We start from the raw sequence: 21,899 nt of genomic DNA, 5'->3' as shown, positions 1-21,899 counted from the left end.
TGACCTCAGCAGGCTTGCGAGTCTCGGTAATGGCGACGTGAATTTAGTGTGGCGATATGATTAGTTTTCTTTTTGGCTTGTCGTTGCGATATTTTCCTAAAAATCGAACTTTTACAGGGAGCATACCCTCCCCCAAAAGTCACACTGGCAGTTTTGATGAGTAATAGGAAATATCCGAGGCTAGTGGACGGGTTAGTAGAGGTTTAATTGACAACTTCAGGATCGTGCGAGGCCGCCATGTTTTCTATTAATAAACTAGCTGGTAGCCGCTATAAAGTCGATCACACGGACCAGGAATCTCGAGATGATCGCTTGCAACTCATCTAGCAAATAACAATAGCATTTTTTTCTCTTTTAGGTATAATGACCGGAGTCAGTATCATCCATGCCAGGTTTGTATAGAGTTAAATATGGGAGCATATGAACTTCAATCCAAACTTTATTCGTGGAGGTTGAGAATTGTTTCTCAATAAAATAACTTCTCCACTAAAAGGGTAAAGCTTATTTGGCGAGGTGTGCTGTCAGGTACGTTTAGGAATTCCTCTTCTCAGTAATATGTTGTTATTATAGGCAAGTTCCAAGTTCTCGTCGAAAATCCATCCCAACTGCAATTCGGAGAGTGGTCGAGAGAGGGAGAGATCGCCGATTAGTTCGACGAATAGTCGAGGAAGTTCACCGTACTCCCGCCATTCAAACTTTTCCCCCCGTTCCCATCGCTCAAAGCCGTACAGTCGATCGCGAGAAGGAAACAAGAGAGGTTGGTATTACGGGCTTTATGCTCGTGTCAGCTGCTAGAATATAGCTTATTGAATCAATGAAATGTGGCACCGTTGAAGGGTAAGAAAGCACTCTCCAAGATGGGATTGTGGACTGTTTAAGAAGGTGTCCTAAAGGAAAAGAGAAGTCTTGTGGAGAAATCAATAACGAAAAACTTTGTAAACAAGCCCAACCTCACATGTGTTATCAGCTCAGTCATTAGACAACAAAGTGAAAATCCACTGCAGGTGTTATAAAAACCTGCTAACCCCAATGTCCAGGCCTTGTAGTATTTCACACAAATTCAACCTATTATTTTATGGGTGAAAAGGGGTTTAAAGGTGATTTTTTAAAGGATGCTAAGAGAAATGGCCATCTCTTTCAATAAAGTTAATGGTGTCTTTATTTAAGCTCTAAAAAGGTGAAGTCAGATTTCTGCAGGAGGTGGATTTCACTCCAGTGAAATGTCGACCCGTTCTTGTTTAAAATGTTATAAAAGGATTTCGTGAGAGCTGTTAACAGAGGATAATGGAAGAGCAGAGTTAAATTTTATCAGTGCATTTTGTACAGAAGTGGTGGCAGTTCGAACATCATTAGATTGAAGCTTGACACATTTACATATAAATGCTACCAACTGTGGTGTCAGTTGCTGTCAAAGTAAAAAGAACTTTAAGCTCAAAAGTGGCAAATGCACAAGACTTACCATAAACCTACATTGGTCTTTTTGATGCAAATGATAATGCATTTATCCACACAGTTAAGCAAACCTTGATTATCTTTTAAAAATTAGTTTGAAATTGGAATTCAGCAGCTAAAACAGGTTGTATTGCTACAAAACATGCAGTGAAATGAAAAGCTTTTTGCTTTTTTATTAGAACAGGCATAGTTCTCTGTCACTGAATAACTCCTTGCTTGATGTGGAGAGAAAAATCTAGTCATATCCCTATTTTAAAAGAGCAGGCAACCATCATAGAAGAAATGAATGTATAAAACATGCAACATCAAATCTTATGGCAGAGACAAGTGATGATGATAAGACCAAGAGAGTGGTTTGGTTGAAATGATAACTTCTTGTTAGTTTCTTATGGAAGTGACACTATTATCTTAATGGGCACAGTGCAAAAAGAGGAAGTCATATAGTATTTTTATTGGAGATAGGTTTTGGTCTTTTTGAGGTGACAACTGAGTTAGCTGGAGAAGCCCAGCATAGTAAACACTGAAATTGCTAGCAACTGGTTCTATTTGAACCCTTGACATGCTTGATTTGTTGCATTCTAATGTATTTTAAATTTAATACTCCTTTAACCCTTTCACTTCCAAGATCTCCTTAGTAATTCTCCCTACTATTTTCCTTACAATTCTAGTGTTTGCGCAGAGACTTTGGTATTACATCAGCTAATAATCCTGTAGAACAGATGACAAGCTTGAACAAGATAGCACAAATAAAAATGTTCATCTGTCAGTTCTTTAAAACTGCAGTTTCTTGTTCAACAGGTTCTAGCAAGTCTCCAACTGATGCACACAGTCATCATACCCTTCCTAACAGTAACTCACATGGCAATGAGCGCCACAGCAAGCCCAACCATGTCAATAGCGATGAGGTACAATATTTTCTAAAAATTTTCAGTGCTCTACAGCAGAAAGTGCAAATCTGTGAAAAGAAATGCATCACCAACTTTTTACGAGCTGTCAATAATGGAAGATTGATAAAGGTTTTTGTTTCTGTACCTCTGATACACAGTTTTCCAAGCCTTTTAAAAATTTTAGTTATTTTTGGATGAAATCAAAATTGCTACCAGAACTTCGTAGTAGAATTTTCTTTGGCAGGTGATATGGTGTTTTCCATAATTGTCAATTCAGGGGAAATTTTAAAAATATCTTTCAATCCCTATTTGAATAAGACTTTCTGTTTCAATTTACTGTGTGTGTCACTGAGAGTTGAAACATTTTTGTTGTTAATCCTTGTTTCTTATGTTTTAAAAACTTACCCTATATAATACAAAGTAACCTGAATATGATGTCATGAAATCTAAAGATAAGAATGTTGATTTTCTTCTTGAGTGTACATTTTTCTTTTCTTTTGCAGACTTCTGTTTGGTCTCAGCACACCAGTTCTTCAGGAAAGGTTTACTATTACAACTGTAAAACAGAAAAGTCCCAATGGGAAAAGCCAAAAGAATGGATTGAGCGGTAGTAGAAACTATGATAAAATCTTGTGTTTATTTAATTTTGCAATTCATTTTTTTTATTTCGAATAAAAGGACAAAGCCATCTGGTTTTTAGGGACCCTAAACAGTCAGGACTGTAATGCCAAGAAAAAATCTATTGAGAAGTTAATCATATTTCTAATAAGAATTTTGTGAATTGCTGGAATCATGTTATTAATTTGTTCATTAAATATTTTGCTGAGCCACATTCTCTGTCCTGTTATCATTTTGCTTAAGGTCCCAATTACCACTGAGACTGCTGTAATCCTATCTGTATAAACACTGTATTGTAGAGGTCACAGAATTTGGGTGCATTTCAAAAATACCTTTCTTAATAGTGTTATAATAATTGTACTTCAGCTAAGTTTTTGCCACACTAGTTGTTATGGGGAACTTTCACAGACCTGCACTCAGGGCTCATCAGCAAAAAATGGCAGATGTCATTGTTGTATCAAACAGGTGTAAACCTCTGCCAGTTTTGGTCAAACCTTTGGTAACAAAGCACCCCCATGAATGCATGCTCTTTGCCTAACAAAAGCCACTATTTTAAACTTTCATCAACCCTCCAACTCCCATGAGAAACCAAGACAGAATTTATCCTTACAATATCAAACAGAAGTAATGAAAGTAAGGGAAAAGATCATTTAGGGGATTAGTAGTCAATCCAATATCAAATTCTTCAAACTGACACCATTTGAATTCTATGGTAGACAGTAAGGGATGAGATGTTGGGAGTGGAAAGGTAAAGAAATGTAAGAATTACATAGTAGTGTAAACTACACATCCTCCATGTATTTTAGGAATTTTCTGAGTGAAATATCATTTTTTGTTCCTGCAGAGAAAGAAGAGAGAAAGACAGAAAGGACAGAGAAAAAAGAGATTTTATGGCAGCCAGAGATGGACGGGAAAACCGAGAGCATCTGGCTTCCTCCAAACCCAGCAAATGTGAGTTATCTTCAGTTAAATTACATCAAACTCTTATAAGTGATTCACGAGTAACTTGTCCCTTCAATATCAATACACTCTCTAGCAAAAAAAGTGGTAAATATTGATAAAATCATCTGATAAAAAATACTATTTCAATGCAACACTAAGTTGTCTTCACTATAAATTGCAACAAGAGGGGGCAATTACTGCTTGAATCTTGTGATTGAAAGGTTTATTAGGTATTGTATGATTAAATACCTTTAGATTTCAAAAATACCCCTCTGTAGAATTCAGAGACCCCCAAAAATTTAGGCCTCTCTTGCAAAGAAATCTCCAACAAAGACAACTTTTGACATGGTCACACATACTGATCGGCACTAAATTTTAGTTAACTGTAGTCTAAATGACTTCAGTCGACCAAAAAACTGTTTTTTAGAAATGAGATTGCATACTACTACTTCAGAAAATGTAACACTTGGGAAAGGCTGGAGTTGGTTGATGTATTTATATCTGAAAATTCTTTCAGACATTTCCCCTTCAAAGAATATTCATCGAGATCATCATAGCTCTAGTGATAAGCGAGATGGAAACCATACAGAGAGTAGGAATATGTCTGCTGAGCAGAAAAAAGAAATCCAGCAGAGATTGTCGGGAACAACTGACAGAGGATCTCCGGTTGTCAAAACTTCTTGTGTACACACCACTGCTCTTCCAACAGTTGTCTATAGGTGAGTGGAGATAACTTTATCAACTATACCATAGGTTTTATTGTTGTCCTGATCTGTTTTTGATCTTTCTTTTTGTTGTTGTTGTTGTTGTTGTTTTTGCCCAAATGTTTTGGGCCTCTGTTTGCCCTTTTCATGCAAATTTGATCTTTATTGCACTTGCACTAGATAAGGTAAAGAAATTGCTTTCCATGCAATCACCTATAGTTGATAAGAGCTTGTATTAATAATTAAATTGGCCATAAAGCTTTTGGAGTGTAGTGAAATCCTGGTAACAAAGGTACTCCTTTCTCAACCCTGTTCATAGTCCCCTATGGCCAATTTTAAACCTTCATTTCTCATAAAGGAAGTCTTAATCCGATTATTTGCTTCTTGCTTACAATCCACTCCTTCATAGGCCTGTCTATTGGTGAACACCTTCTATCGATATTTCTTTTTAGGTTTGCATGGTTGCTAATTTTTTCCTCTTTTTATTAGACCTTCTCCTACTGTGGCTAGTATGGGAGGAGAATCTGCGGGTAAGGTTTTTGTAGCCTAATTTAAGGTAGAATTAATTGGGAAAAAAAAAGACAAAGGAAAAAAGAAATTGAAGAACACACTCAAAATTGTCAGATTTTTTTATTATTTTTATTTCTCCTTTTAAATTGCAGTTTCACCCTCTGGAAGCTTACAAGATGTTTCACCTCCAACCACTCCATCTTCACGTTCCAACATGTACGAGCCATCCTCACACACTCCTTCACCAAATATAGTCACAGCTGTTTCACCTCAAGTCGCTCAGCAGCATGGAGTACCTTCTCCTCAATTTTCTTCCCGACATTCAGCGATTTCCTTAGCACCAAATGTATTCCCCCAAGCACCTGCAGTTACAGGTGCCCCAAGAGTAGTGCCACAGCAGTACCAGTATCCTGTAGGGCATCCTCATATTCAGAATGACTATAGACAGCAGTATGTGAATAGCAACAGTAACCCTCCTCAGCTCCAAATAACTAAGGCAGCATTATCTCTTCAAGCAACACATGTCCCTTCACCCCAGCAACCAGTGATGTTCAACCAACAGATTTCTCCGCAGACAGCCCTTCACCCATTACAGCAAGCCACACTAGTGCTCCAACAACGAAAGATGTCTGAGGTTTGTAAACATTTTTTTAGTTGAAACGGTGGAATTTTGCCTGATTATCGATAAGATTTTCAAATCATGCAAGTATATTGTGCATAATGAGTTGTGTTGTTAGTCATCTCTTGGACAACCCTGCAATAGTCTAAGCACTATTGAAAAAATTATTGTATTTAACAAACCCTGTCACTTGCTAACAGTAGTCAGTGTTTAGGATGTAAGTAGCATAATGTTATTTTCTGGTTTTGAAGGAGAAACTTAAAATGCTAGTCTATTGCATATCACCCCTAACAATTCAACAGCACCTTAACTCCCTCGTGGAGATGGCCACTGTGAGAGTAAAGTCTTAAAGTTTCTTGCCTGAGAGCAAGACACAGTGACCTAGCCAGCACTCAAACAAGGACCTCCTGACTTGGGATTCTAAGGAGGCATGAAAGGGTTTCTATGCCGGGGGAGAATGGATCAAAATAAATGTATCCCATGCACAATTTTACTGAGTGGTTGAGCAGTTGTGTCAGTAGTATTGCTCAAAACAGGTGACCAGATATAAAAGAAAGCCAGAAATAGAGCTTGCTAAGTTCATACATACATACATACATACATACATACATACATACATACATACATGCATACATGCATACATGCATACATGCATACATGCATACATGCATACATGCATACATGCCTACATGCCTACATGCCTACATGCATTAATTATTAACATGGCTAACACTTAGCGATATAAGGCTAGTTTACAGGTCAGTCATGATGACCCAGTATTTAAAAAAAGTTAGTTCAGTGACCCACCTTGATATTTTGGGTACAAATTATATTTATTATTATGCATTTGTAAAGAAAATTTTTAAAAAATAAATTATTCAGTGAATATTTTTTTACACCTTGACCAGCATCTTCCTAAATAACTCGGGTTCTTGTAGATAGTTTTTTTTCTCAAATTGGGCATAAGAATAGAGAATGTTGTGTGGTTTTAGAAATTTAAAAAAAAAACTTGGTCACAAACTTGGTTCTTGAGATATCTTTCAGAAACTGAGTTTTTTAGAGAGCTTTTTAGTGCCACTTAACTGTTGCCATGGCAACAGATGAGTCTGACTAACACCCTTAACAATTGCTTTACAGTAGTTTCATACAGATGTTAAAACATCTCCCTGATGTTGAGATCAACCATCCTGATATCTTTTATAATTGGATACATGCTGTTAATTGTTGGAAACCGTTTAGAGCATCAACAAAGCTACCATATCTTAAAAAATTTATTGTTTAAATTTTTTCACCTGGGTGATCATTAAAGATACTTGATGTAATGCAAGGGCAATGTCCTTGGATCAATCTTAATTTAGGCTTTTTTATGGTAATTTGTTTTTTCTTTGCTATAGGCACAAGCAGCTGCAGCAGGAGTGGGGAATATGCAGCCGTCATATCCAGTGGGCAAGTAGCTTAGTTTCCATCAATTCAAGGTTTTAAAACAAGTAGTGACATCTGAACTGTGGTACTTGTTCAAATAGGAGTATCTTTGTTATACAGTTTGTTGGCAATTCAAAGTTTCTAATCAGTGAAGCCTATAACACGAGTGAAATTCAAATTCAGTCAGATTTTTTTTGTACACATGGCTGACTGTCATGTCTTTTCTCCTTTCATTTTATGGTACTACTATCCAATAGCTCATTTTTACAAGTATTTTTTTATCTTGTACTTCAGTTTTTATTCTTAACTATGTCTTTTCACCTTGAAAAACAGCAGCCTCAACAGTGACACCTGCAGCACCTCTTCCACAACTTGCAGTCTCACCAGTCTCAGTGGCTATACATAGAAAGGAGGACAGGTCGCATGTACACAGCTCACCTGGTTCTCCTGTGGTGTTCACTCAACATCCACCTGTGGCAGTAGTAAATGAGTCAAGCATCTCGCATTCGCATCACTCCTCTCACCAACAGCTTGCATCTAGCTCCAGTATAGTGTCATCTAGTCCTCTGTCTCACTCCTCTAATGCATCAAGTCCAGTACCTGTGGTACAACCTGCTGCTCCTACTGTCAACTTACAGACAGTAGCAAAATATGTGGATAAAAATCTCATCTCTCATTTGTCAGCCTGGCCCACAGAGGCGATGGATAGACAAGTAAGGACTTAAGGTGTAACAGGATAAAATTTAATAAAAATAAAAATAATAATAATAATAATAATAATAATAATAATTGGATACAGCTGGAATTGAAAGCAAAAACAGCAAGCTCTTGGCTAAGCATTGACTTGTTCTGTGCTTTCATTTGAAAAATTGGGTACAAATTTGATTGGATGTTGAGGTTGAGGTTGTAACATTGTTATGTTGTTCTAACTTTGTAACATGTATATACAAGATATGATTGGTACTAGATGATCCAATGGGTGAAATTGGTGCTGTGGTTATGGCTCTTGATTGTTTCAATAATAATTTCTTTCAGTTGCAGAAACTATGGGAAGAAACAGGTTCATTTTCTAATGATAGTGACAAAGCCAAAATCGAACAAATGCAGCTACAGTCTGAAGTAGGTTTTATGGAAATGAGATTAGACACAGCAAGTAGGAGGTGAGGCATATGAAGAACTTGTACAAGCATTTATCCTGAACATCTTAGCATCAGCACACATACTCTCCATACTGCTCTCTAAAAATTTCTTAAGCTTCTTTAGTTGGTGATCATTTCCTTTATTCCAGTGACCTTGAAGTTCGAATCAGAGGCAATACTGTGAGGAGAAATTATATGTCAGTCACCCTTAAGGGTTAACAGAGTTCTTCTACGGTCTTAATCAATGTGATATAGCAATTATATTGCAACAAATCCAGGAGGTTTTTGTCCATGGCATGTCTCAAGCCCTTGAATGGCAGGAATCTGCCATTCTTAGTTTGGTTTTCTCTGATGTATTATAACCGTCCACTTTCCATATTGCATGCATCACAGTGCCTTTATTTTCTTTTCCTTTTATTTGAGGTAATGCCAACTTACAATAGTACTTTTTCATTTATGCCTTTTTTTTGTTCTTCAGCTTAAATTTGTTTTAATTTAAACAACAAATACTCCTGAAAAAGTATTTGGTCTCCGGTAATTGTTTTATATTTCTATTTCCTGTGCAGAATTTCTTCATTAAAAGGAATGACGAGAACTTTAGAAGCATTACTGGCAGAATCAGAGGCCAAATTCTTGTCTTAGTGAAACAACTTGTCGAGTTCAGTGACAACTGAACATGATGAAGTTGTGATAGAAAAAGCAAACGAGAAGTAATGACGGCAACGATGTACAGCTTCAATATTCAAAGACCAAAGTGATAGCTAACAATGATACCATGGGAGCGATGTACAGCGCTGTTGCTTGGGAAACCTTAAGACGTGAACAGTCGCAACTAAAGCCAGTCATAGGTGACTGACAGAGTAGTGAGAGATACATTGGTAGTCTGCTTATAGAAGTATAAGTTTCTGTTGATAATGAGGTATCTCTCTGTGATGTTGTGGAGTATTTGGTAGATATATTGCTTGGCAAAGCCAAGGGTATTGGTTAGGTTGAAATTCGCACTCCACAGGTCCCTGGTCGTTAACTTCTTTTCTATTTTTTTTCCTGTCCCTTCCATCCATAGTGAACTTAAGAGCGACAAAACCGTAATTAAAGGCACAAGCCATTGTAAAATATGACACGTAACTGATAATGAAGTAAAGAAATGTTTTCTTTCTAAATGTCATTTTGAGTATTTGTACGAAACATGCCATCAAATAAGCCAAATAATAAAGTTTTTTTATGGTGTGATGTGCGGACGTGAGTATGGTGAAAAATTGGTCGAGTCCATGTATGCTGGTGTATGGATCTGAGGGGTCGCTAGCGCGCTGAAACACCCAGGTCTGGAGGACTGAACTAAGAGAGTTAAGGGCAGCTGACGATGGGCGTTGGTTCTTGTCTTCGTGGTTCTTTCATATCTCGAGCATTTTGATCGTGCTTTATTATGATTTAATCTGAGAAGAAGCGTGCGTTATCGCAAGTAAAACACTAAGAGAAGAAAAACTATGCGGTATTTGACGGGGCGAACATGTGGTGCGAGTGAAACATTGGTAATCGGATAAACCGGTTGGGTAACGGTCTGCGCTTCGGCGGACACCTAAGAGTACAAGAGCACTTCAGTTGCCTGTGGCTTCCTAATTTATTCTTGCTTATCATTCGTTATAGTAGTCCAAGTTTTAAAAGAAAATTAGAATGTAAGAGGATTTTTTTTTCACCGCGAGCCTGTCCTGAGTCAGCGATGATATCGATTTGAATCCAGTACACCTCACAGTTTGAGGAACGTTGTTTGACCGGCTGTGAATGATGTATCATCTTCCTTCGTTCCTCTAAGGTGCTTCGTTTCGTTTTTGTGCTATGATCAGAATATCCCAGTTTGGGCTAAAAAAGGAGCATTAAGAACTGAACTTGCATATAAGACCGACGGAATCTCTTGGGTTTCTATCTCTTTTCTTACAATTTTTTTTTTGTGAAATTCTTTCTACTGTTGTTGAATTCCATGTTGTAAGGGGGTTGCAGTTCCAATCGCTAAAGGTGGGATCATGGACACAGGTTACGGTAGTGATAACTGTTGTGGACTTGTTTAACATGTTTCCAACGGAAACTAGTCCTCTGACCCTTACAAGATGAAGTCTTTCAACTGATTTAGGGATAGCTGTCAATCGCGGTTAATTTGACATCAAAAATCGAAAAATGTTGCCATGACAAGTATTGAATCGGCATACGACAAAGCAAGTTCTGATTCACTGTTTACTTCTTTCTACGAAGAAAGAAAAAAAGCAATTCCACTGAAACAGAAGACCGACCCATTTTCAACCCTAGCAAAGCCAGATCTTTTATTAAATGCTGCCAAAACTTATGATTCTAAAAATATGTATACATAACAGGTAAAATCTTAAATTTGAATAATAACAATAGATAGAAAACTTACAAAAAGCAGTTCGTATTCACAATTGGTACAAACGTAAAAAAAACCCAACTTGCAGAGCCACCACTGTCACCGGGATCATTTAGAAAAACTTGAATAATCGTAAAGAGCGTTTTTCGACTGTGTGGCGTAAAACCACAACCAAAATAATCAGAAAAAATGAGAATACCTTGAAGAGCCAATGAGAACTCAAAGTGAAAACAACCAAACTCCCTAACGCGCGGGAAAACGCGGGCGACCAAGTCGTGATTGGTTTCAATTTTACAAATGATTGGTTGATAGAGTGGCGCGAGGTTTCTGGCCCAATCACAGATAGAAGGCAAAACCAAAGCAATCTCGGTTACTTTCGACACTGACTTGAAAATTTGTGTACTAAAGGAAATTCATCATTGGCTATCAGTGCTAACGAATGAAGCAAGCAAAGAGAACAAAGAATTTAGGCGAAGCTCGCTGCTTATTTTATGTTTAAATGATCCCGTTAACTGTAGTTACACTGTAAGTCATTTTGAACCAAACCAAGGCCGCACCTATTGCAGCCCCGTTCAAGAATTAAAAAACAGCCTCGAGGAGATTGGATGTACAAAAAAAAATACAGAAATTTAAACTCTGTTGTTTAACAGCAATCGTACAAACGCTCCTATTTCTTTGTGAAAAAATCTCAAGCAATTCCACATTGGTTTCATTCTCAATAAAATGCAACTTCGTCTTCATGTCACTCCCCCTTAATATAATATATCAGATTGTAACCATGTTCACTTCCACAAATTATCATATACAAGTGTTGGCTGACAGGCCACATGAAACTAAAAACTACCAAATTACTAAAACTCAGCCTTACAATGTTTCATTTCCTAAATTGTTCTTTGTGGTCAATAATAATTTTCTGTAAGATAACTTGACTTTCCTACAAAATTGTTACAAGTCAAATTGACTTTTGCCTACCCAAAAAAATCAATTTCTTTATCACTGACATAACATCAAAATTAGTGATTGATCACCGAAAAAAGGAAAAATATATCGTAAAAGATGTACATCACATTACATATAACTGTCGACAATATTCAGCACCTCTGCTTCCTGCCTTGTAAAAAGCATTTCAAATTCGTAAGCTAATAAATTGCCAGCACTTTCAGAGATTTGATAGCATCTACATTGTTCACCTTCACAGCCAACGTTTAGTCTTGTCACGCAACACACTGGAAAAGCTCCTTACAAGCGTCACGAGCAGCAAGGCCGTGGTAGAAAGCGTGCTGCACGACGGGAACAAACGACGGTTGCAAAGGAGACTACGTTTCCATATAAAGATTAGCTTGCAATCAAGTTTTCTAAACCAGCCCTGCCGGTTGATCAATAAATGTGATAATCACGTTAATAACATGTGCTGCTTTGGTTCCAGACCAAGCAGTTAAACACACGTGTGTGACACAAAGTTATTTAACAATTAAACTTATTTCTGATGATATAAAATTTTCCAAGCCAACGTGCACAGGATCAACACCTGACTTGACAATCTTGAAAAGATCAAAAACTGCGGAGAAACAAACGTCATACTTAGTAATGTCCTTTTAACACTATAATACTTAGGAATGACTAGCACGTAAATTCTCCTTACAATATCAGCCCTGAATCAAACATGATGGTCACGAGAATACAAGGAATGATCACCAACTAAATAAGCTCTTGATTGTTCAACAAACTCTCCTTGTCAGTACATTAGGAAATGTATAGAGAACAGTAGGAGAATATGCCTACCAATGTTCGGGTGTAAAGAGTAAACGATAAATGGATGTGGAATATGCCCGCCACGCCCTTCAGCTAACTGTCTTGGGAACAGGTTCTCAGTGCTACATCGAGTGGTTTGAATCCAGGTGCAAAATTTGATCGTGTATAGTCCGGGTGAGGGTAGCCCTGCGAAGAACTGCTATGGAAACGCTAGTCAGGACGACCCTCACTCCGACGAAGGGATAACGCTCGAAACGTCAGATTTGAAATTCTTTACGAAGGCCAAATTACGTTATTAACTCAGTTGACAATACTAAATTACCCTGTTATACTCTTTCTTCGACGCAGCACCGCAGTTTCTTTAGAAACTTACCCCCTTTATTCATCTACCCTCACCTGGACGACCAAATTACAAGTTCGGTTTCTCAGTGGATGGAACAAATAAATCCAACATCTTTCCCATCCCAAATTTCTTTTCAATACACTTTTCCACCTGGGCTTTGTATCTAAAATCCTGAGCTTACTAAACACACTTTAGCTGCGAGTTGCAAAACAGACAAACAAAGGCTAAAAGTACCTGAATTGTTTATCACTTCCATCAGAATCTTGTAGTATCTGAAAAATTCAATTGAACACTACAAGGGCGTTAATTTTACTACATCTATTACTGTGAAAGATACACTGAGTGAAAAATTCACTTCATTGTTGCCAAATTGTGAGATAATTGTGAGGAATGAACTAAATCGACTGCATAACGCCCACAGTCTCCCAGATTACAGGACAAAAACACGGAAGAATTCAGTTCTTGCCTCAATATTTAGTAGCGAAATGTTAGCAAAGTATATTAACATAACCCAATGGATAACATTAAAGACAATTTCTCATGTTAGGAAAATATTAGAAGTTAAATCGTTACACTAAGTAACCTTACGCTCAAGAAGCTCAGATCACAAATGAAGAATGTTATATTTGCACGCTTTGCGTATGACGTCATCCACCTACTCTTAGTAACACATTATGCGACAATTTGAAGGTTCGTCATTGAATTTTCCCCACCGTGCAAGAGGGGTTGGAATCTGAAATCGAGGTTACCATTTTAAAATTTGAAAAAAATGTCTTGCGTATCTAAGTGGCTCTCAAGTTACTCAGCTTCCTGGCACACTTTTCCATCAAAATTGCACCTCAAAGCTCCTACCTCTTCCTGTGATAACTTTTCAAGCGGTTTACTGCGCTTGCCTTCATTGTTCATGAAAATTTGTATTGATAGATATATCCATATTTGTATTGATAGATATATCCATATTTGTATTCATAATTTAATATACAGCGACGTAATAAATTACTCGTAGCCATTTTTGATCTTAGTGAGATTTAAACATGAAACGGCACTTAAAATAAATTTTAAAAATTATCGGTTATTAACTTTCTGAAGGAGTGCCTCATTTGTTCGCCTTCAGCGACAGAAATACACTACCAGAATTATAGAGCTCTGATCTAAAAATGTTGCGAACGAAATTTCTTTTTCTCTTAAATATGCGTAGAATTAATGGAGGACTCGAACGACAACCCAGCGGTGAAATAACACAAATACTGAACACCAGAAGAATTATAAACCGTTTATTCTTTACTTGTTCACTATTTTTCACAAGTAAAATTAACTTCCTTCTCACAACATCCATGTCTCAGCATCAGATCATTTCGCTGGACAATTAATTGGTATGAAAATTCAATATAACCCGACATACGGAACGAAAATATACATTTCAAGACTCTTTAGCGCCTGATGACGGTAAAAAAAACGTACGACATCAAAAAACCTAGAAGTGTCTCTGAACAAAATAATGAAATATGAAATATGAAATATTACACCACCTCTTATTACAGATATGAAACATCGAGCACTTTCAATTGGTTTCTACTTCAAAACATTACAGCCTTTTATTTGCTCTGTTCAATATCTTTCCAAAACTAGAGATTTCTGCCATGCTTGCCTCACATTAACAGTACAACACTTATACACAACGGCCTATACACAACTCCTCTCTTGCACTAGGTGCTGTGTCACAGCGCACAAAATGGCTTCAAACCATTTCTTTACCAAAGTAAAGTAGCTGGTTAACTTTTAGGCTTTCCTACTTTACAACAATGCATTTTAAATCTTAACAAATATTCTTACTTTGGCCTTTGGGCAGAGTAGAAAATTATTTATGGAGTTAAATTAATTAGTTTATTTATTCTTTTATTCAGCGACTGAAGCCATCGACATGTGACGAATCTTTCTTCTTTCTGTGGGGAAAATCAAAAAAACTCTATTTAACCCTTGTAATCTTCATTTCAATTTTGTGATCTGAATTTCTATTATCTTGGTCCAAAGTTACGTGCAATAACATTAAGCAACCTAGTATCTCATATCAAAAATAACCAAGTAGAATTTTCGTAAAATAATGATGTCTTTCTTTTATTTAAGTCCAAGGATAACACTTTAGTTAGGTAAAAACATCTTCTAAGAAACGGACTGCACTCATAAATATTGGCTTTATTTGAAGAGGGTTACCATTGACAGAGCTAAAACCACTGATGACCTCGTAAACACGTTTAAATCAATTTATGTTAAAGGTGCTTTAAATATTTTAATAAACATAATGATATTATGGTTTACATGGATAAAAATTCATTCCTAAGATAAAATAACAACTTGTTTTTTATCTTTTAAATTAACCATAAAAATGCTGACAAATTGATTACTGACGACACAGATTTCAGAATCAAACAGTTGTATAACCTTAAAGCATATTTATCTTCGTGCGGTGCAAAGACATAAATTTGATACTAACAAAAACAAAATATTCTTCGGGTACACCTCCATCGTGTTCTCCGTGAAAGAAATGTTATTTTCTTTGAGTTGACATCGAATGCTTCAAACTGCCGACGAGGCCAAGTCGAACGAAATTGGCTCAGCGTTGAAAATAAGTACAAAAACTGAGCGTTTCTCCAGCAGGACAAATTCATCGGTGTAAAATTTCTTTGACTGGATACAAACAGCACGAGCATCTACTTTTTAAATTTCAGCTTCAAAACTTGAAGAGCAGCTGGTTAACAGGATTGCACAGCAGAAACTCGAGATTGTTTTCGTTTGACTTTGTCATTCAAAAAATGGAAAGTGGTGAACGCTAAACGCAAGAATTAGAAAGAGCGTATGTGAATCACGATTTTAAAAAGGCGTGCAAGAGGAGCAATTAGAGGCTTAACAAATATTTACGATTAACAGCTTCTAATTTAGGGTAACAAACCCTTCTGTCGTTTGCAGTCCTTGAGTTTCATTACATAACAGTTGATGAATGAATTGCAATAAATTGCTTCTATAACTGACACGAGGCAACAAAACCCGAGGTCTGACCAACCTCGCTTTCGTACAACCAAACCGACGCCGAACAAGTAGTATGCCATATTTTCATTCGGTGTATTACATAAAGCTAAGAGGAGTCGCGACTCCTCCTGGATAAAAAATGGTAAAGCTCACCACAGTAACCACAGCGGTCTCCCGTCAGCCATGCGCAAGTTGATCAACTTTGGCTAGCCACGCGCCAGTTTCCCGCGCAAAATGTCACAAGAAAATAAATAGTAATTTCTCAAGTAAGTGTCTAAGTATGATAGAACATGTTTAGCTTACCAATCAGGGGAAGTTACACCTTCCTCTTGACTTCCTAAAGGCGACACACTCAGACCGGAACTTGAACCAGACCCTGTGGAATGTCTAGGTGATTCGTCCTCGGGAAGATTTAATAAATCCTACAAAACGAAACAAATAACACGTATATGACGAGCTTACATTGACCAATCATCAAAAGGTGTTAGGATTCGTAGGCAGCGGAGAAGCCGCGAGGCAGCAGCAAGGGGCTGAAGTAAGCAACGGAGGAAGGATTAGCTGGAGGTCACAAATCGAGAGGGCTAAATTGAGAGTTGGTCAAATCTGATAGCGAAGTACGCTATAGGGCAATATGACCCTGAATTTAGGGTTACACTTCACTACTTAACCCATTTGTTCCCAATATCTCAATGGAAATTCTCCTTACTACCTGCCTCATATTTCTCACAAATTTTGTTCTGAGAATTTCGTGTTGGAGCAAATGATAATCCCCTTGTTAATGTTTTCCTATATTCTCCTCACCCGTATCCTTGATTTTGTAGAAGAAATTCTGTCTCGGTTACTCATGGAAGTGAAATTGTTAACAACTACAACATGATCTTTAAGGGCCACTCGTTAAAAACCGTTCCACAATAACTGCCTTAAAAGAACTTGGACATAGATACAAAGATAATTGTGCTAAAAATCACTTATTTATGTGCAAAGCTGAGACAAAAAACCAAGTTACTAACACAACGTGCGATTATTTTGGTTAGCACAGCGAACCGTTTACCTTGACTTCAAAATAGTTTGCATTTACTGTTAAATAAAATAAGTTAAGATTTCGACATAAGCGTAAAATAGGACATTTGGTTAAGTTAACAAGACGCTATGGCGGTTAGGGTTAAATTGTTATGAACACAAAACCTCCCACACTTTTTTTGTAACGCAAAGTACAAAAGACAACCATTCACATTTAGAGTTAACCACTGATTATGGCGAACTGTTAGGAAGAAAAAAAGGGAAAAATAAAGGGGAAAACTGCTTCTCATCAAAGGTGTGTGCGTTGGTAAAAAGGAAAGTTTTACAGTGTTGATTGAGAGGACATGGACGACTGTCAAGTACTCAGCCAGTCAGTAATCAGATGTCTTCGTCAAAGTTATTAATCAGCTATCAAATATATTTAAATAAGATTAGTGATCATTTGTTGAACTAACAAGCAGTCGCAAACGAGCCAAACTCCACGAAAACCGAAGCAAACCAGCGATATCCTTTTTCATCTTCTAGCTAATTTTGCAAAACTCTCCAGCTTCTTCCAAAAACAAAAAATTCCCCCGAACAACTTCAGTCAAATCATCCGATCAGTGACCTGGGTTGCTGCCTCAGCTTCGTCCATCAGAAAAATCTAACAAAAAGATTTACTATGGCTACAAATGCCGACCCGTGAATTTGTGCTGTCACCGTCATGAATCAGTTCCGCATGCCTTTTACTCAACTCCAAAGCTAAAGCCAGATGCCTCTGCTCATCTGCAACACTTTTTGGTCTCAAGGTATTGAAGTACTAGACAAGAAAACAGGCTCACATCACAAGTGATATTAACCCTACTGCTTTCAAAAACACGCCTTCTTTCTCTCTCTTTTTTCTTCCTTTTTCTTTTTTTTGGTCTCTTAAGAAAGATCAGTAAAACGGAGGGCGGGATTGGCGCGAAAAAAAAAAAAAGAGAAAAAATAAAAGTAAGCGTGTTCCACCAGCTATTATTTTAAGGGGCAAAAGCTCCGCTGTAGTATTACTTTCATAAAATCTTCTCGTAACATACTGGAAAAATTTAACATATGCCAAGTACAAAAGCAAGAGCGGAGCGAGCGGAGGCAAGCACGCATAACAAGTCGCGCATCTCGCTTCACACTTGCCTCCGGTCGACTGAGTAGGCAAAACGATGACGCCTGTTCGGCAGGCTATGAATTTTACGCGAACACGAGAAACTCAATAGAAGAGCACAAATGAACTCCCATTTTTTTCTCCCCTTTTTCTTTACCTGTGCGTAATTGTCGAGATCAGCAGAGAGCCGGTTTGAACCATTTGCTACGCGGCCATCATTAGAAACATCTTCCGCTGACCGGGTGGACGATGATCGCGGTCTAGGGACTGGCGGAGAGGCTTCCGCAGAACTAAACAGGAAAGTAAAAAAGTAAGAAAAAAAATTAAAATTTAAACTTGCAGTGTTTGTATTTTTTCCCTTTCATTTCTAAATGCAAATCAATGTAGACAAAGTACCTGTTTACAACATTCATGGATGCCGCTCTGCCGTTTACCATTCCTTGCGCAGGTCCAGCCGGTTTCAGACCCTTCGCTGCTACGTTGGGCCGCGTCATGAGACTGGGATTTGCAGTGACAGCGCGCTTGGACCTGGGACCTATTGAAGTGTTACGCGGAGCCACTGTATAAAAAAATTAGATATAAATAAAATCACGTGGTAAGTTGACGGTAATAAAAAAAATAACCTTAAACAGGAAGGGGGAGAAAATACCTTGAGGAGCTTCCTCGTCAGTCCCGCGTTGGCCCTAAAACGAAAAAATCTTGATGTTAAAAGCTATCATAACTCATTTAGAGTCATGAAAAGTCAGAAGTGTATTTGTTTCTTCAGCTTAGTAGCAGATGAACTAGTTTTTATCAGAATAGTGTTCCTGGTTTTTGCTCGAAGGTATGTCCATTTGACTAACCCTCATTAGAAAGATTTACAAGTGATTTATATTCTTAGTTTGGTTGTTTGTGAAAGCAATGGCGACTAACCCTTGGTAACTCTTTAATGATTTGAAATCCATCACCAGGACCCATGTGTGAGATATGGTTGAAGTTGGTTGGTCCTGAGATGAGCTTTGATTTGATATCTGCATCCATATCTGCTAAGCCACCCTCTTTGACTTTAAATCCAAATCGATATGAACTACTGCAGACAGACAGGAAGAAAAGGGAATTAGTTCCAATAGAAAGTGACCGAGGAGCTTTCCATTCGGGTAGTAAACCCGATGAGGATTTTCTTCCAAAACGAACCGCGCCTTTTTTCCCTCTAGCATAGCGTAAGGGGATAAGCAAGTTCCTTATTAAAAGGGTCAACTTTTACTTAGGAGAAAATGGATTCTTCGATTTGCGGAAACTACCTCAGCGGGTTAACCACGTAGTTCCTCATGACGTATGGCGCCCGGCAGACTAACCAAATGGGAGAGTCATTTTCCAATAATTCCGGTAAAATTGAGAAAAGACGAATATCTCTTGAGGAATTCTTTTTTTTTTCCGAAAAACATTTGGTCGGAAGCCTCACACCAACCTTCTCTTGCTGCTTTTGAGTCTTAAAATAGCCGCAAGGGCTTTCTTTCCTTTATTGGGGTCTGGAATGATCAGTTCCTCTTCTGTACAAAAAACACAACAACACAACAACGATTCAATTTCAAAATGGAAAAAAATTGCAACTACTCTCATAACACTTTTACACCCTAACATCAGTCTATATATTCTCCCTACTTTTATCAATATATTTCTTATGGTACTGACAAGGAGAATTCGTAACAATCAAAGTTTCTTAGGTTGGTGATCACTACCTTTTTTTCTCATGATCTTAAAGAACGATTCACCAGTAAGATTGTACGGAGAAATTAAACGCAGGTCACTCTTTGGGTTCAAAGGGTTAATGTTCAATTTAACCAAGAGAATATACAAACCTTCAAACAGAGTGTTCTTGAGGTAAACTAAATTGCATTGCTCTGAAGCGGTGCACAGAGCCAGTGAGCCATCATTGATCAAAGCATGACACTGTAAGAGAGAGACGTAGAGTGCCAATAGTCAGCGAAGAAGAATTCCCAACCAAGGATCAATACCAATAGAGCTCTTATCGATTAAGCGCCGCAAAAACCAAAACCAAAGTAATCAACGACCAATCAGAAGAAAAGAAAAATACCTTTGAGAACCAATGATGAACTCAAAGTAAAAACAACCAAACTGCATGAAGCGCGGGAAAACCGCGGACGACCAATTCGTGATTGGTTTCAGTTTTGCATTTGATTGGTTGAGAAAGTGGCAAGAGTTTTCTGGACCAATCACAGAACGAAGTAAGGCAAAACCAATACAATCCAGTATTTCGACACAATAAAAAATTGCTCTAAATATTCCATTTATAATAAGACACGGCAACACTGTTTACAGTAAATAAATCAGTTACGTGTCGTTTGAACAGGAAAATGCATACGATTTATCGCAAGGGAGAATCTTCTCTTTAAAGTCTAAATTTCTCTGCTTAAAATCCATGCAACTTTTTTTCTATCTCTTTAAAATGAAAATCGAATTACTAAGAACCATAACAATCAAAAAATTTCTACCTTTTTGAGGGGGATGGTCTGAAGCCATTCTGCACTACTTGAGTCAAAGATATCTATCGCTCTCTCACTGAAGGAGATCACGTACGGATACGAATACGCTAAAGTAGAAGAAAAAAAAGTAAAACACTTTATTTTTCAATGACGCTATTTTTCTTGCGCGGAATAACGGTGGGCAAGAAAGGCCCGTTTTGCTCGCTCGGGCAGCCAATCAGAACATAGGATTCGCTTCATACTGCCCACGGGTGCTGCCAGCGATAAAATAAATTAACCTTATTTCCCTCCACTAAGTAGCGGGGGTTATTGATACAATAGAGACACTTATTACATCACCTGAGCTTAAAAGAAAAAATACACCATCGTTGACAAACAGGTTCATTGGGAATGTCTACAAACCCTTTTCACATTTTACTTCTCTGGTTTTTATCGCTTTCGGAAACCTTCCGAGAAATTTGTGAAAGGCGAACAAGACGAGATTTAACTGAAACCTTAGAACTGTTCCATGGTCCATGGTCCATGGTTTCATAATTTGCATCAACAGCATTTTCTTACAGAATCTGGTACAAGTTACTGATTTTCTGTTCGACACAGATAACTTGATTTTTTTTCTTTTTTTCTTTTTTTAACTTACCGACATTTGTGGGCGGTGATGGCCACATCAGCTCATAACGTCTTGATCTATAACCACTGGCCTCAACGAAGATTCCTAGTACTGGAAAAAAATAGCTTTAATCAATAAAATAATATTTTTTCATTTTATATTAGGCGAAACTAGTATTTTCTCAATTTAAGACCTACATTTTACACCCAAATCTAAATAATCATAGTCGGTGTGAAAAGAAACATAAAACATCATTTTTTTGATTCCGCACAATTTGTTCAACTGTGATCTAAAACTTGTCAGTCCACTCGCGCGGTCAATCGCCTGGTTCAGAGTGAAGGCGCAAGGTAGAGGAAAAGGCCCTGGGCTCTAATGTGGTGACTTGTCCTTAAGACTAGCTCATTTCCTCAAAGACACATATCTAATCTCCGCGAAAATGAATAAAACAAAGCCACCATATCTGCAGTAGCTCTCAGAAAAGAGATAAACATTATATGTATGATTTTTCTTTTCTAATCCGTCAAACAAACTCGCTCATGCCCTAATATACTTACAATTAAAACACAACAGAAATTCTTTGTTTGTTTCGATCTCCACAGCAAGCAAGGCATCCAGTGGGTTATTGGTGATGAAATTTAATGTCGGGTCATCTGAGTTAACAAGTTCTAAGGGAAACAAAAAAAACGCAAATCATGATTAAGACGATGTCCATAAGACACGGCTGGAGAAAAAATTGAGAATTTAGCAAAATTAGAGAGTGGTCCACACATTTAAGATTGCATATATGAAATCTCTGGTATACCGGAAATCTTCCAGAGAAAGAAAACCTCCCGGTCTCCCGAGCAGTAAATTTGGTAACAATTTTACAGAAGAGGACGGTGATGAT

At 37.6% G+C, this 21,899-nt stretch overlaps 2 protein-coding genes across 7 annotated transcripts in view; one reads left to right on the top strand and one right to left on the bottom strand.

Moving 5' to 3' along the window:
• On the top strand, window positions 1-9,527 carry LOC131776600 (WW domain-containing adapter protein with coiled-coil-like). 2 transcript variants are annotated; one of them, XM_059092825.2, is made up of 13 exons: window positions 1-191; window positions 359-392; window positions 571-757; window positions 2,251-2,357; window positions 2,843-2,946; window positions 3,802-3,908; window positions 4,417-4,618; window positions 5,093-5,133; window positions 5,266-5,747; window positions 7,127-7,178; window positions 7,491-7,867; window positions 8,190-8,314; window positions 8,860-9,527. In XM_059092825.2, exons 1-13 carry the CDS (start codon window positions 157-159, stop codon window positions 8,933-8,935), a joined length of 1,929 nt encoding a protein of 642 aa, XP_058948808.2. In that variant the 5' UTR covers window positions 1-156; the 3' UTR covers window positions 8,936-9,527. The 2 variants fall into 2 exon arrangements, with proteins under 2 accessions (XP_058948808.2, XP_058948802.2); XM_059092819.2 differs by having other exon boundaries at window positions 7,488-7,867.
• Window positions 9,528-10,578: 1,051 nt separating this feature from the next.
• LOC131776844 (serine/threonine-protein kinase MRCK alpha) overlaps window positions 10,579-21,899 on the bottom strand; it is a 36,121-nt gene continuing 24,800 nt past the window's right edge. For 2 of the 5 annotated variants that reach the window (XM_059093052.2, XM_059093066.2), the window contains 13 exons: window positions 21,568-21,678; window positions 21,044-21,124; window positions 20,416-20,513; window positions 19,762-19,852; window positions 19,371-19,452; window positions 18,836-18,992; window positions 18,573-18,606; window positions 18,320-18,482; window positions 18,081-18,213; window positions 17,486-17,605; window positions 16,090-16,208; window positions 12,997-13,054; window positions 10,579-12,225 (listed from right to left, as the gene is read on the bottom strand). In XM_059093052.2, the coding sequence (XP_058949035.2) occupies window positions 13,018-13,054; window positions 16,090-16,208; window positions 17,486-17,605; window positions 18,081-18,213; window positions 18,320-18,482; window positions 18,573-18,606; window positions 18,836-18,992; window positions 19,371-19,452; window positions 19,762-19,852; window positions 20,416-20,513; window positions 21,044-21,124; window positions 21,568-21,678 (1,226 nt within the window). In that variant the 3' untranslated portion in view covers window positions 10,579-12,225; window positions 12,997-13,017. Of the gene's footprint in view, window positions 12,226-12,996; window positions 13,055-14,022; window positions 14,706-16,089; window positions 16,209-17,485; window positions 17,606-18,080; window positions 18,214-18,319; window positions 18,483-18,572; window positions 18,607-18,835; window positions 18,993-19,370; window positions 19,453-19,761; window positions 19,853-20,415; window positions 20,514-21,043; window positions 21,125-21,567; window positions 21,679-21,899 lie in introns of those variants that run through there. The other 3 variants (XM_059093073.2, XM_059093058.2, XM_059093079.2) reach the window with 3 other exon arrangements.

The sequence above is a fragment of the Pocillopora verrucosa genome, chromosome 13 (genome assembly GCF_036669915.1).
Source record: "Pocillopora verrucosa isolate sample1 chromosome 13, ASM3666991v2, whole genome shotgun sequence".
NCBI lineage: Eukaryota > Metazoa > Cnidaria > Anthozoa > Scleractinia > Pocilloporidae > Pocillopora > Pocillopora verrucosa.
The sequence above is the reverse complement of the archived record's forward strand: the minus strand, read 5'-3'. Positions and strand labels throughout refer to the sequence as shown.

Excerpts from the sequence above, each read along its gene's own strand:
- LOC131776600 (XM_059092819.2), top strand. The coding sequence starts at position 157 with ATGAGTAATAGGAAATATCCGAGGCTAGTGGACGG. Across the intron at positions 2,947-3,801 it reads CCAAAAGAATGGATTGAGCG|AGAAAGAAGAGAGAAAGACA; the intron begins GTAGTAGAAACT and ends TTGTTCCTGCAG. Across the intron at positions 4,619-5,092 it reads CTTCCAACAGTTGTCTATAG|ACCTTCTCCTACTGTGGCTA; the intron begins GTGAGTGGAGAT and ends TCTTTTTATTAG.